The sequence below is a fragment of the Gouania willdenowi genome, chromosome 8, assembly GCF_900634775.1.
Source record: "Gouania willdenowi chromosome 8, fGouWil2.1, whole genome shotgun sequence".
NCBI lineage: Eukaryota > Metazoa > Chordata > Actinopteri > Blenniiformes > Gobiesocidae > Gouania > Gouania willdenowi.
The window spans coordinates 6398040-6411659 of record NC_041051.1 but is presented as its reverse complement, the minus strand read 5'-3'; the positions used below and the strand labels follow the sequence as shown (position 1 = coordinate 6411659).

The window sequence follows — 13620 nt, the reverse complement described above, 5'->3', positions numbered from 1 at the left end:
GTGCATTTTTTGTAGTGTTTCTTTGTAGGAGTCATTTTGTGTTTTTTTATTGTAGTTTTGTGCTATTAATCATGTTGAGTGTTTTGTTGCCATTTTGTGTGTTTTTCTGTCATTTTGTGTGTTTTTTGTGTAATTTTGTGCATTTTTCTTATGTGTATTTTAGTGTCATTTTTTGTGTGTTTTTAGATTTGTTATGTGTTTTTACATGTGGCCCCCAGGCTCCCAGTTGTCCATGTCTGGTCTATTGCATCAATTAAATACGATATTTACCTACGCATGTTTAAAATACAGAAAACCATGTACTGTATCTGCATATTGGGAAAAATTTCAATCTGAAAATGGGTAAATTCAAACAAAGAGGCCAAACAATATAAGATAATACAAAAAATACAAAAAAAAGAAAAGAAAGAGAAATTAAGGGTACCATTAAATAGATCAAGACTTTAGGTGTTGTTGATAGAATCAAAATTTAATGGAGAAATTATGTAAAAAGATCCCCATATCTAAAATATAACAATTCCCTAAAAACATATAAAACACATGGAAAATGACTGCTGGTGTTAAAAATAGCATATGGTTCAAGAAAAGAAATCAACACAAAGATTGACAAAATTTATGTTTGACTGTGGTGTATTTATTACTGATGTGGCTGTGTCAAAAAAGAAAAAAAAGTAATTTATGTCACTGTCTTATGACAGACAACAAAGTTTATTTTAGAAAACCCACCAACAGACATAAAACACCATTCAGAGCAGGACACAAAGGGAACCAAAAAGACTAAACAATAACCTATACAACTTTGTGTATGCAGTTAGACTTGTCTGTATTATTCAATCAAAAAAAAACTTTTCAATAAAAAAAAAAAATCACATCAATCAAAAAAAAAAAAACAACCTTTTCAATCAAAAAGGTTTACTTCAATCTAAGAAAAAAAGTCTTCAAATGCAAAAAATAAAATAAAATAAAAAATTGAGGTTTACAAATGAAATAGCGCATTTGTACATTGATCTTGTTTAAAAAAAACATTCAAATACACAGCCTACACAAAAAAGAAGAGGAAATGTACTTCTAATCTGCCGTTCACATTAGAAATGCATTTTAATTATTTGTTTATTTTTTATTTTTTACATTGAAAATACTGAAAATGGATGTCTGATTGTTTTTTTTATTCCACATTGAAAAAAAAAAAAAAATCTATGTGCAACAGGAAGTTGATTAGTGACCGGAAGGTAACTGTTGTTGCCGGTCTGAGTTTGGATCGTGCTAGGCAGTGTATTTGAATGTGTTTCACATTTTCACTGTTTTCTCCTAAATGGCCTCCGATAATTCGGGTAGCAACTATTTTTTTTTTTGCATTTGAACACTTTTTTTCTTTAATTGAAAATATGTATTTTTTTATTGAAGTAAAGTTTTTTTTATTGAAGTAAAGTTTTTTTATTGAAGTAAAGTTTTTTTTATTGAAGTAAAGTTTTTTTTTTATTGAAAAGGTTTTATTTTTGATTGAAAAGTTTTTTTTATTGATATAGTTTTTTTTGTTTTTTTTGAATTAAATAATAAAGACATAAATCTACCTCCATACCTGTCCTACCAGTGTCCTACCACCAGGGGCAGCACAGTGCAATCATCGCTGTGAGGTTTGTCCTGTGCGACGTGCCGTAGTCTCCCGGTGTTGGAGGTCGGGTTTGTCCATCACATACACACACACTGACAAATGTTCCGCTAGACGAGTAAAAAGAGCGCGAATACCGTTAAAATACAGCAGAATGCCTCACGCGGCTCTTTATAATGATTTATTGTAAAGTTGATGTCGCAGAAACTTTATAAAGTCGTGAGAAAGAAGAAAAGCTGCTCCGCTGACGGTCTGTCCGGTTTGTCCTACAAACACAGGCCTGTCGTTAGGTAAACCAGGGACGGAGGACAGGACTTTATGAACACAGAGACTCTATGAACCCATAAAGAGGACTGCCTACACCCTGAGTCCAGCTCTAACACCATGAGGAAGGACGTGAGGATTCTCCTGGTGGGAGAACGTGAGTCTTTATAAACACTTTAATCCTGGAGCTAATGGTAATGCTGCTAACGGTGCACTGATAACCTCCGTCAGTCTGGGATAAAACATCACTACTAAAGTCACCAAAACTCACTAAACACTGTTTGATCACCGAATTAAACTCATCTATAACGGTGTTATGGCGGAATTGTTGGCAGGAAGTAAACAGTCTGTCAGCAATGTATATATTTAATTTACGGAAGTTATATTAAACAAACATAGCAACTAAGGATTGCTGTTTGTTTTTCGGATTATTTTTGTTTCATCCTAGATTTATAGACGTCTAATAACGTTATTTATGTGCTTTGGGACAAACTCTGCTGTGTGTGAACTTATGTCTTTCTTCTGTAAAATTGTCTACAAAATGTATAAAAGCCTGTTTCCACCACTAAAAAAATAATTAAAATCACCACGGCAAATCATAATTATGAGATAGAAAATCATAATTAAGAGATAGAAAGTCAATCATGATAGGAAGTGTCATAATTATGAGAAAGAAAGTCATAATCATGATAGGAAGTGTAATAATTACGAGAAAGAAAGTCAATTATGAAGTAGAAAGTCATAATTATCAGAAAGAAGGTCATAGTTATGAGTTAGTAAAGTCATAATTATGAGATTAAGAGTAATAATTATGAGATAGAAAGTCAGTTATGAGGAAGAAAGACATAATTAGGAGATAGAAAGTGTAATAATTATGTGAAAAAAGTCATAATTATGAGATAGAAAGTCATGAATAATTATGAGATAGGAAGTGTAATAATTATGAAAAAGAAAGTCATAATTATGAGTTAGAAAGTCGTAGTTATGAGTTAGTATAAAGTCATAATTATGAGTTAAATGTCATAATTATGAGACAGAACGTGGAAAGAAAGAAAGTCATAATTATGAGATAAAAAGTCATAATTAGGAGATAGAAACTGAGTATTTGCAGCAGTCAACCTACACTGAATAATAATTCATTCAAAACACATATTTTGGCTGTTTATTCAGTTCAATTCAACACATGGTACATAGTATAGAAAAAAGTGGACGTACAGTACATAAATAAGTCTTTATTACAAAATTTGTGTGTGCAAATTTACAAAAAAAAATTATTTTCTCAATTTTGACTTTCTTTCTCAGAATTTTGACTTTACTAACTCATAATTATGACTTGCCATCATAATTTTTTTAGTGGCGGAAATGGGCTTCCATACAAATAGACTAATTGAATTGTAATATTACTAATTTCTGTCATACATAAAATACAATAGAGTCAAGTTATATAGGGTGTTATTCCGTCTATGCTATTTATCATTATTTTATTACTATTATCAGGATCTAATTCTGATAGATTATGTTAATGTTAGCAATGAGAATATCTCCTGTCCTTTCATCTATGATGGCAATAATCAATCATTCAACCAATCAAACAATATGATTAAGATAAGATAAGAAAAATAAAGGAGTTTTTAAGGAAAAGCTGAGCTGTGCACTCACGCAATCGTATCCTGCTTATGGAGTTAAAATCATGCCAAAACGGCACAATTAAAATTAATTAATTACAAAACATATCCTTTGAATACAAAACAGGATATTTGTGTGTAGATTTGCAAGGTGGAAAATTAGTGCTAAATGTCAAGTTTTTTTTTTTTTTGTGTTTTATTTCTTCAATTTAAGACGTGCAAAACAAAAGGCCTTCGTTTGTGAATGATGTTTTTATTTGCAAAAAAACAAAAATGTGTTTTTGTGAATCGTTACCTGTGGGAGTCAAACAATTTTTTTTGGCTGTGGCTATAGAGACGTTAAACGTATCTATAAACTGCCACTCTATGCATACGCAGCACCCCTCATTGGCCAGTTTAGGTCACGTGATAGGTGCACCACGTGAATTAAAGTTCCATCAGTTTTATTTTAGCTCATATTTATTTTTTAGCTACCCTGCTAACCCTTCTATTTTAGCCCTAACCCTAACACAGGAAATACCCTAAAGTGTTTGTTTTTTTTGTATGTATTTTTAATGGTGGAATTTGCCGTGATAAATATGTTAAAATTAAAAAATATATATGTCAGAAGTGGGATTCGAACCCACGGCAGCGGAAGGAAGAATCCTTGAGTCAGGCGCCTTATGCTGCGTTCACACCAAACGCGTTTTGGGCGTGAAAATCGTACCCCATGCCCGTTGTTGGACGCTTGTGCTCAGTGAATCAGACGCTTGTCACCAGCGTTGAAGATGCTCTGGACGCGCGTCCAAACAAGTGGGGAAGAGAGCGCGTTTAGGGGAGGGGCTTCTCTGTTGCCGGTGGTGTTCATACAATGGATGATATTGTGACGATCAGTTACGTTCATAATTCACCCAGTGACTGTGAAGTGGTGGGGAACATTGTTGTGTTGAGAAGGCTGTGTTTCCAGTCGGATGTATTTTGGTGTGACTCAGTATGTGCACTGTGATGTCAGAGGGCTGAATGGAATAATGATAATAATGCATCAATTTTATATAGCGCTTTTTTTGACACTCAAAAACGCTTTACAGAATTAAGGGATTATTCTTTCACTCCACACTTAGTGGTGGTAAGCTACTTTTGTAGCCACAGTTGCCCTGGGGCAGACTGACAGAGGCGAGGCTGCCAAGGTGTGCCATCGGCCCCTCCGACCACCACCACTCACTCACACTACATTCATTCTAGTCAATATGGGTGAAGTGTCTTGCCCAAGGACACTGTGACAGATACCACTGGGGTGACTGTCCCACACTGTGGCTCCTGGAATTCTCAGTGGTCTCCCTTCCAACTACTAACCAGGCCCAGACCTGCTTAGCTTCCGAGATCTAGCGGGATCGGGCAATGACGGCTGGTATGACAATAAAGTTTGGAGTTCCTTGTTGAACACGCCGCCTCCGACTCCCGTTCATTGGCTCTACATTATCCAGAGAGTGGCGTGGCTTTATTTGCGCCTCGGCGTCGTTTCTGGATTCACCAGAGCTGCGCCCGGATGAGAGTCGCTTTCAGCGCTACGTCCGTCTCTCCCGTACCCAGTTTGACCACCTGCTGACCTGCATCAGTGCTCGCATCTCCTACCAGGACACCAACTACATCTGTCCATCTGTCTCCGGTTAGTGGTTGTTTTTTTTTTTTCTTCATTATTCTGAAGAAGTCACGGTTGGGGAAAGCTCCTGATTGGTCAACGCGATACGCCCCAAAAGTTCAACAATCCCTACTCTAACGTCGGCCGCATGTCAAAAGCTTGAAATCTCAAAACGCACAGCGTCCGCTTCGCGGGACGTTTCGACGCTCCTAGAGGCGCGTCCAAATGTCCATATTGCGAATGTGTACACCTGACGCTTTTGACGCTTTCAACGCGTTTGGTGTGAACGCGCCATTAGATCACTCGACCATCCTGACACGGTGAAAACACAGGCACATTACGCTTATGTAGAAAATGTCCAGCAATGTACCAATAGTCCCGGGGTACGTTTAACATATCTATAGACATTTTTTTCTTTTTTTTGCATGTAGGAGAGGTTTTGGCACGAGTTTAACTCCATAACTGCACCTCTACGTCTTCTCAATATTGCCAACTCTGCGTCATCAAGTGATAATCATCAGGTTTTAAATTAAAATAACACACTGTTACCTTTACAAAAAATGCAAGGATTCTCTACAAGGGTAGCTTTCAGTCATTGTGTGTGTGTGCGTGTGTGCGTGTGTGTGTGTGTTTGACGGTACTATTTATATTTCCCTTGTGCCTCTGCAGAAAGGCCACTGTAGGCATGTTGGTACTGATACTGAGAGCAAACAGCTACAGTATGTGGCAAGTACATCAGAGTCTCCTGATACAGATTCCCAATTCATCAAAAAACACAGCTATACATTTTTTTTGTTTTGTTTTTGTGAATAGTTTAGTTCCTTAAACCAATTATAGAAATTATAGAAATATTTGGATTTGATACTTCTTTTAGTTATTGTTCGGAGTAGGATTTCATCTCTAGTGCTGCTTCACTGTTTTTATACTTATACCGATTTAGTGGTAAAACATTTCACTCGTTGTTTGGCGTTGGCTCCCTTAGTATTGTAGTATAGAAAATTTAGAAATCAGTTTTTGCTGTTAGCCTTTGATTTTTCAAATCGCACCCATAATCTCTGTCATACGATCACTTTAGCTCAGGGTCACCTTAAATGTCTAGTTATAATAACATTTTAAAAATGATTAAAATTAAAATTTAAAATTTCTACACTTAAAAAAAGAAATTAATTAATTTATTTCTATGTATCTATTTGGCACAATTTTAAAAAAAACAACACATAATTTTGAGCAAAAAGCTCAAAGAGCTTAAATCATTATAATTTTTTTCATTATGAAAACACCACACTGACACAACCTCAAACAACTGTATTCTACACTTTCCCTTTCTCAAATATAATTCTAGTTAAAATAAAATGCAGAATAAAAATATCTGAGCTGGTGCATATTGTTACATTGTGCATATTGATTCTGGCTACTCTGTGTGTGTAACGTTGTATAACAAACATGATGAAAAAAACTTATTTTAGAGAAAAAAAAGTTTTTGAGGTCGCTATAAACTTGTGATATAAAAATGGTGTCTTTTTTTTTTTGTCCTTACAGCTAAGGTGGGGAAGACCTCGCTCATCATGTCTTTAGTCAGTGAGGAGTTTCCTGATGAGGTACAGAAACCAACCAAACAGCTGCTGTGTGTTTGTAGTTTATATTGTAAGTGCTGGCTAATCAATGTGGTGTTTTTGCTCCTTCAGGTTCCTTTGCGTGCTGAGGAGATCACAATCCCTGCTGATGTCACCCCAGAGAGGGTGCCCACACACATTGTGGACTACTCAGGTAACACACATCCACTTCCACACAGTCCTTGATGATAATGCAAACACTAGTGAGTACACAATAGACAAAACAGCTTTTTGAACGTTAACCCATTGTTTTCCCAAGCTTTGTTGCTTTGGAAGGGGGGTGGGGTGTGTGTGTGTTGGGGGGGGGCGTTGTAATTTTTCCCAACTCGCCACGGGGACCGGACAATGACAGTTGGCGCAAGGGGTCGGTGGCGATGTGGGCTACCCACCCGACCCGTCTAGAAACACGGACCGCTGTGTAACTGCACGGCAGAACACAGTGAACATGTTGACCAGCTGCTTTTCTTACACAGTCATTTGAAAGTGAAGACAACGCTGACGATGAGTAGCTGCACATTTGTCTCAGCACTTACAGTCACTGGCGTGATTTAATAATTTATGATGTTTTTTATCCATCCACCTTTTATTTTAAAACCCAAATTCCACAAGTGTTATGAGAGCTGATACTATAGGTTTTATATGTTTTAAAGCTTTTTTGATTTTGCAAAATGTTTAGTGTCTTGTGGGATTTATGCTGCTAATTTAAGTTTTGTTTGGATGTCTTTATTTTTACTAAATAAGCTTTTGTGTTAGATCAGATTGAATTATTTGAACAAGTTAATATTTTAGTTAATTTATATATATATACTGTATATATTTATTTTTTTATAATATGATTATGGTTGGATTTGGTGATTTGATATAAATAAAGATAATAGTCAGTGATACATTTGTTTAGTTACTTTAATGAATGGATACAGAAACAAATACCTTGTTTAAAAGTGTGAAATAGCCACAAAGTGAGGAAAACAGATGAATAAAAAATTGTAATAATTGTTGATTAATCGAATCATTGCACCCTAAATCGAATTGAATTGTCAGATCCCTTAGATGGCACACCCCTAAAAGTAAGGCAGTAACATATATTAAAAAACAACTTTAGCTTTACTTCACAATATTTGGCCTTAAAGAGTTATAAATTAAAATTTTTTCTGTGGCGCTCACTCGCGTGCCACGCCCCCTATGCTGTCATTAATGTCGTTTAATTTCCCCTCTGGGATCAATGCTTTAGTGAATCTGATCAGGTTTATTGATTAAGTTCTGATCAACTTACTTTAAATTAACCTAATTTAAATGACCATGATGACATCATTCCAGATGATTAGACAAAAATAAATGGACACATGGATGCATCAGTTAATCCACCACAAGGAGCTAGAATATAGTTATCATTAACCTATGACGTTTAACACTACAATTTCTGGCATCACTGATCTCGTTCACAACAACAACAGCCAATGTTTTCCACAGATCTTCAGTAGCACTAATGTTCTCTACAATCCTTGATGATGAAACAGGTGGTACACAATAGAAAAAACAGCTTTTAGAACATTAATAGACCTGAAAACTCTGACTTTTCAGTGACTTTTAAACAGTTATAACATTAGACTCCTAACTGTCTTGCCTTATTGACCCTTATAGAAGCTGAACAATCAGAGGAGCAGCTCTATCAGGAAATATCTAAGGTTTGTGTTTCTCACTCATGTTTGTTGTTCGAGTGTTAAATCATGTCAAACTGACACCCCTCTGCCTTTTTGCAGGCTAATGTCATCTGCATTGTTTATTCCGTCAACAACAAGAAATCTATTGAAAAGGTAAGGTGGACGTCTACATAAGTCACATTAGGGCTGGGCGATATGTCTGAAAAGTGTATCACGATATAAGTGTTTCATATCAATCGATATCGAGTTGTTTTTTTTTACCTGTTCAAATTAAGGACTACAAGAAAAATAACTTTATAATACTTTTATTTTAAATGTAATCTTTAACATTTAAAAAGAGGTCAACAAAACTATGGGAAAAAAACCTCAATTAAACTGTTAAATGTACAAATATAGACATTAAATAAATGCTTAATCAAAGAAAATGTGCAACACAAGTTTGTAAATAATAGAACAGTGCACACCTGAGGTAGAACTAGCATCTGACATGAAACGAACAGCAGGGAATGTATTAACAAAATATGCAGGCAATTTTGACATTTTTTCCTCATTTATCATAAAATTATTGTCTAAGAAAAACAAAAAGCACATAAAAAAGAAAAATTATTTATCGTGTTTTTACTGTTTAATATAAACCACTGCTGCTGAATCTTTTTTATTTTACATCTGATAATGATTTACATAAAGTTATGGTTGATTAAACCAGAACAAACTTGATGATTTAATCATTAATTACTGAGAACATTACTAACATAATATTTAGGTGTAAAAATAGTTACATTACTGTCTAATGGGACCAGCTTTGTCTGTGAACGCGTGAAATATTAAAAATATTGCGTTTCACAAGGTAGTTTTAGGCTAAACATTTATTTCACATGTGACATGTTAGCTTTTATCCTACCATACAGGTGTTAAATCTTACCATAAGTATTTTAGTGACCCTTAGTGGTTTGATGACAGTCTCTTATGTGTCGGTGGGTTAGCTTAGCTTAGCATGCTTTAATGGAGTTTCCATTTCCTAATTGTTGCTGCAGGTTCATCTCTGTCATCGTGTTTGTGGGAGCTTTGGGTGGATTTGTCAGAAGATCTTGGACTGGTTAACTTTGTTGGGTGTCTGGTCTTTAACCAAGTAGCGATCTATGATGTATCACTGGACGGCAGCTTTGGGTAGGCTGTGACGAGCAGAGCTGTGTGTGCGCGCGTGACGGGAAGGGGAGCCGCGGTGTTTGCTCATGTCATCATTTCATGTGGTAAAACTGAAGCTACTAATTTACACAGCTACTTTGGAGCAGCTCAAGCAGTTCAACTGCCTACGTTCCCCAGAATGCCTTGCGGTTCTGGGTCTGGTTGTTTCTGGGTTAAAGGAGTTCAATGAAGTTATCAAACAATCTGTCGCACATATTTTCTAGGAAGTGTCTCCTAGTACGTAAAACGTATCCATATACTGGCATTCTGTCTGTACGAAAGATTATGTTACCGGAAGTCACGTGACCATTCCGTGCGGCTAGGGTTAGTTAGTCCGTAACGTAGTTTAGGGTTACGGTTCGGGTTAGGGTTAGTCCGTAATGTAGGTTAGGGTTGGGGTTAGTTAGTCCGTAACGTAGTTGACATATTAATACAAACGGAAGTACAAGTGCGTAGCGTCTCATTGGCCAGTTTAGGTCACATGCACCTATCATGTGACCTAAACTGGCCAATGAGGGGCGTTGCGTATGGATAGAATGCCGGTATATGGATATGTATTACGTATGGACAGCCACTGCCCATTTTCTATTGATATTGATTACATCTATATCACGTTATATATCATTGTCGTTTTTATCACCCAGGCCTAAGTCACATACTATAAAATGTATCACTTCACCTGTGAAAAATAAATGTGATGTTTTCTGTTGCAGGTGACCAGCCACTGGATTCCTCTCATAAATGACAGAACAGATAAAGACAGCAGGTTAGTAAGCAAAATGTCATTTTTTTTAACCAACAAGCCATCATCACTCATTAATATCATAGATATTCTTTATTGATGTTAAGACAGCCTGAAAATTGTGATGCATGCCTCACCAGGAGTTTTTCACAACGTAGGGGGATCACACGGTGTGCAAATTGATGAAGGGTCATGATGAATGTAGTTACTCACAGACACTGTATAGACAAGAAATAACATTTAATTGAAAAGATTGACTCAAAGATATGCTTTTCAAATTTAAATGAGGGATTATGTTGGACCTGCAGTAATATTGGCACTGTTATGGACACGGCCCCCCAACACATTAATTTTGAGATTATGAGCACACTTTTGGATGGTGATTTTATGGGTTTCAAAGCGGAGGATGCACACAGTAGAGCAGGGGTGTCCAAACGCAGTCCTGGAGAGCTGGTAGTCCACCAGGTTTTCAGTGTGTCCCTGCTGAGAGGCTTGTTAGCAGACTGCAAAGCTGCTTCAGGAGTGTTGGAGCAGGGACACATTAAAATCCTGGTGGACTACCGGCCTTCCAGGACTGTGTTTGGACACCCCTGCCGTAGAGCTTTATTCTGGTCTAAAAAGAAGACCTGAGCCGGACAGAACACGGCACGAACCCGAATGAAGCCGATGTCTCTTTAAAGGTCTCACGTCATGGTATTTTTCATCTCCATTTGTTCTAAGAGTCTAAAAACACAGTATTTGAGGTTTATTTTCTCAAACTCGCCTGTTTTCCAGAGTTTTAGCTTCTGAAAATTCACTTTCTGAGCAACTCTACACAAAGAGGCTGATTTGCAGCCTACTAATGCATATTCATCAGTCTGCTTGTATATAGACGGAATGCTGACGTCCTCCTCCCTGCACGGTGACGTAGGGCCCACTCTCCTCCCACCCACTCTGTAGCCGAGCTCATGCTGCTTTATAAACATGACAGAGCGTGGGGGCGGGGTGTTCACTGGTACATACATAGACTGTAGAAAATACATACATAGCACTGCACGAAGAACGCTGAAATGCTCACCTTCAGTGGCATGTCTGTTTACATGTCAATCACGGCAGAGAGCTTCCTGGAGGCGTGGCTTCTCCAGCTCAGTGCTGCGTCAAATTCGTCATCAAAGTGGGAACGTGTCATCAAATTGGAGTGAGGTGTTTGGGCTCACCCTGCAGTAAGAAAGGAGCAGTCTCAGTTCCAGCAGTTTATTGCAGTGTTTATGCTCTGAGGTTATGTGATTGATGCCAAACATACTTTTTACTGTTCCTTATTTGGTAATGACTAGGGATGTAACGATTAATCGCAAGGCAGTTAAAAATCGATTCATAGGTATCACGGTTGATATCGATTTTCTGAAATTTGAATCGCAGTACTATCCACAAGTGTAGGCGGCGGGCGGAGTCTGCGAATACGTTCTTTCTGGCTGCCTTCTACTCTTAAATATGTTAATAAATGATTCATTACTCTTTAGCACCGAAAGAATATCTGTAATATTACTTGAATATCTGTAAAAGTCACGTTTTTCTATTAGCTCTGTCTGCTAGCATAGCTTCTCTTCTTCACTGCAGGATATCTGCATGCCAACCGACCACTGTGTTACCAGCGCCCTCTGCTGGTCCAAACAAATATGACGTAAATCAGTGCAATCACGGTTTTTTTTTTTTTTTAAAGTCCAATTGTTAAGGCACAAAATACACTTTCATTTGCACTTTTAAAAGAAAAAGAACTATTATGCAGTTTTGCATTGTTTATTATAGAACCAGAATTTCAATTAATAGGCTTCATTTTCATTTGTATTATTCCTTTATTTATTTCATTCAATATTTATTTTTAGTTAAATTGCATTGTTTTGAATTGTTTATCAAGGAATTCTTTTGACAATGAAAAATAAAAGGAAAATAGTATAGTATTTTCTAGCTTTTTTTTCCAAAAAAAAATTGTCTACAGTCCCATTTTGTAAAATAAATCGTGAGAGAATCGTATCGTGAACCCATTATCCACCCAACAGTCTTAGGTTGTTCTGAACACAATTAATTTAAAATATACAAAAGGCTCCAAAAACACACGAAATGACTCCAAAAAACATATATTACAGAAAAATACACCAAACAACAACAAAAAATGAAAATGACTCAATATACACAAAACTAAATATTTATACAAAAATACACTAAAATGACAACAGAAATGCACAAAACTACATAAAAAAAAAAAAAACACAAAATGACTCCTGAATAACACTACAATGGCAACAACAAACAATAATTAAAACAAAAAATATAAAAATGAGTAAAAAAAAAAACCCAACACATTCATCATATGCATGTCTCATAGAATTAAACCAGGGAAATTGCACACGTTATTTTACTTTGCACCTGCAAATATACCCCTTAATAATGCTACAGAGTTTGTTGTTATTATGCCCGTAATTGACAACTCTCCTTAAGCGCCAACTATATGAATGCATAGTTCCGACGGGCACTGTACTAGTGCAATTAAGATTTTAAAATAGTAATAAATGCAGTAAAAAAGTTCTGTTTCTGTTAGTTTCAGCTAAAATAGTAGATTTTTTTTTTTACAATAGTTTGTGTAGTTTACTTAGTGTTTGTTGTGCCTATCAATGGATTAGCTGTTACAGCTGTATAATAAACACCATCTTCATAGAGTGCCATTGATTCTTGTGGGCAACAAGTCAGACCTTGTGGAGCACAGCAGCATGGAGACCATCCTACCCATCATGAATCAATACCAGGACATTGAGACCTGCGTAGAGGTAAGAAAACGAGAAACTCTAGTGGTAAATAGAGCAATGTTGGTTCTCTGAAGCTGTTTTGTTGCATTTGTTTGCGACTGTGAAGCCAAAGCTTTTCCGCTGTCTCTAAATGAGAGTTTGTACAGCACAGATTTTCCCCAAGAGGCTCTCAGGCTGCAGCTCCCCCCCATCACTTCCTTTACATTTAGTCACTACTAGATTTATGTGAGTGAACCTCATGATCCCTGCTGTGCTGACTGATGAGAGCTGAGAGGGGATCGTAGTACTCACTTGGCCTGCTTCATTCAAACGGTCTCAGATGGCTCACAGTCACAGAGTTAGAAGAAGGCGTTGAACACAATGTGCATAATAGAGACAGTGAACAGTTCCTGATGGATGCACAGCTGGAGAAAGAAGGAAAACGCATGGAAAGTCATGTTTTCTGCTGACTCGGCACTCAGGATTAGGTTTCATGTGCTAATGAGACAAAGAGGTTTTCTGTAGTTAGGAATAAAACAGGGTA

The 13620-nt window shown here is 36.7% G+C and overlaps 1 protein-coding gene across 1 annotated transcript in view; it reads left to right on the top strand.

The window, feature by feature from the left end:
• The first annotated feature begins 1639 nt into the window (after window positions 1-1639).
• rhot1a (ras homolog family member T1a) overlaps window positions 1640-13620 on the top strand; it is a 33550-nt gene continuing 21569 nt past the window's right edge. The window contains exons 1-7 of the mRNA XM_028454757.1: window positions 1640-2030; window positions 6656-6714; window positions 6802-6883; window positions 8371-8414; window positions 8490-8543; window positions 10289-10341; window positions 13010-13118. Coding sequence (XP_028310558.1) covers window positions 1994-2030; window positions 6656-6714; window positions 6802-6883; window positions 8371-8414; window positions 8490-8543; window positions 10289-10341; window positions 13010-13118 — 438 coding nt within the window. The 5' untranslated portion in view covers window positions 1640-1993. The remainder of the gene's footprint in view (window positions 2031-6655; window positions 6715-6801; window positions 6884-8370; window positions 8415-8489; window positions 8544-10288; window positions 10342-13009; window positions 13119-13620) is intronic.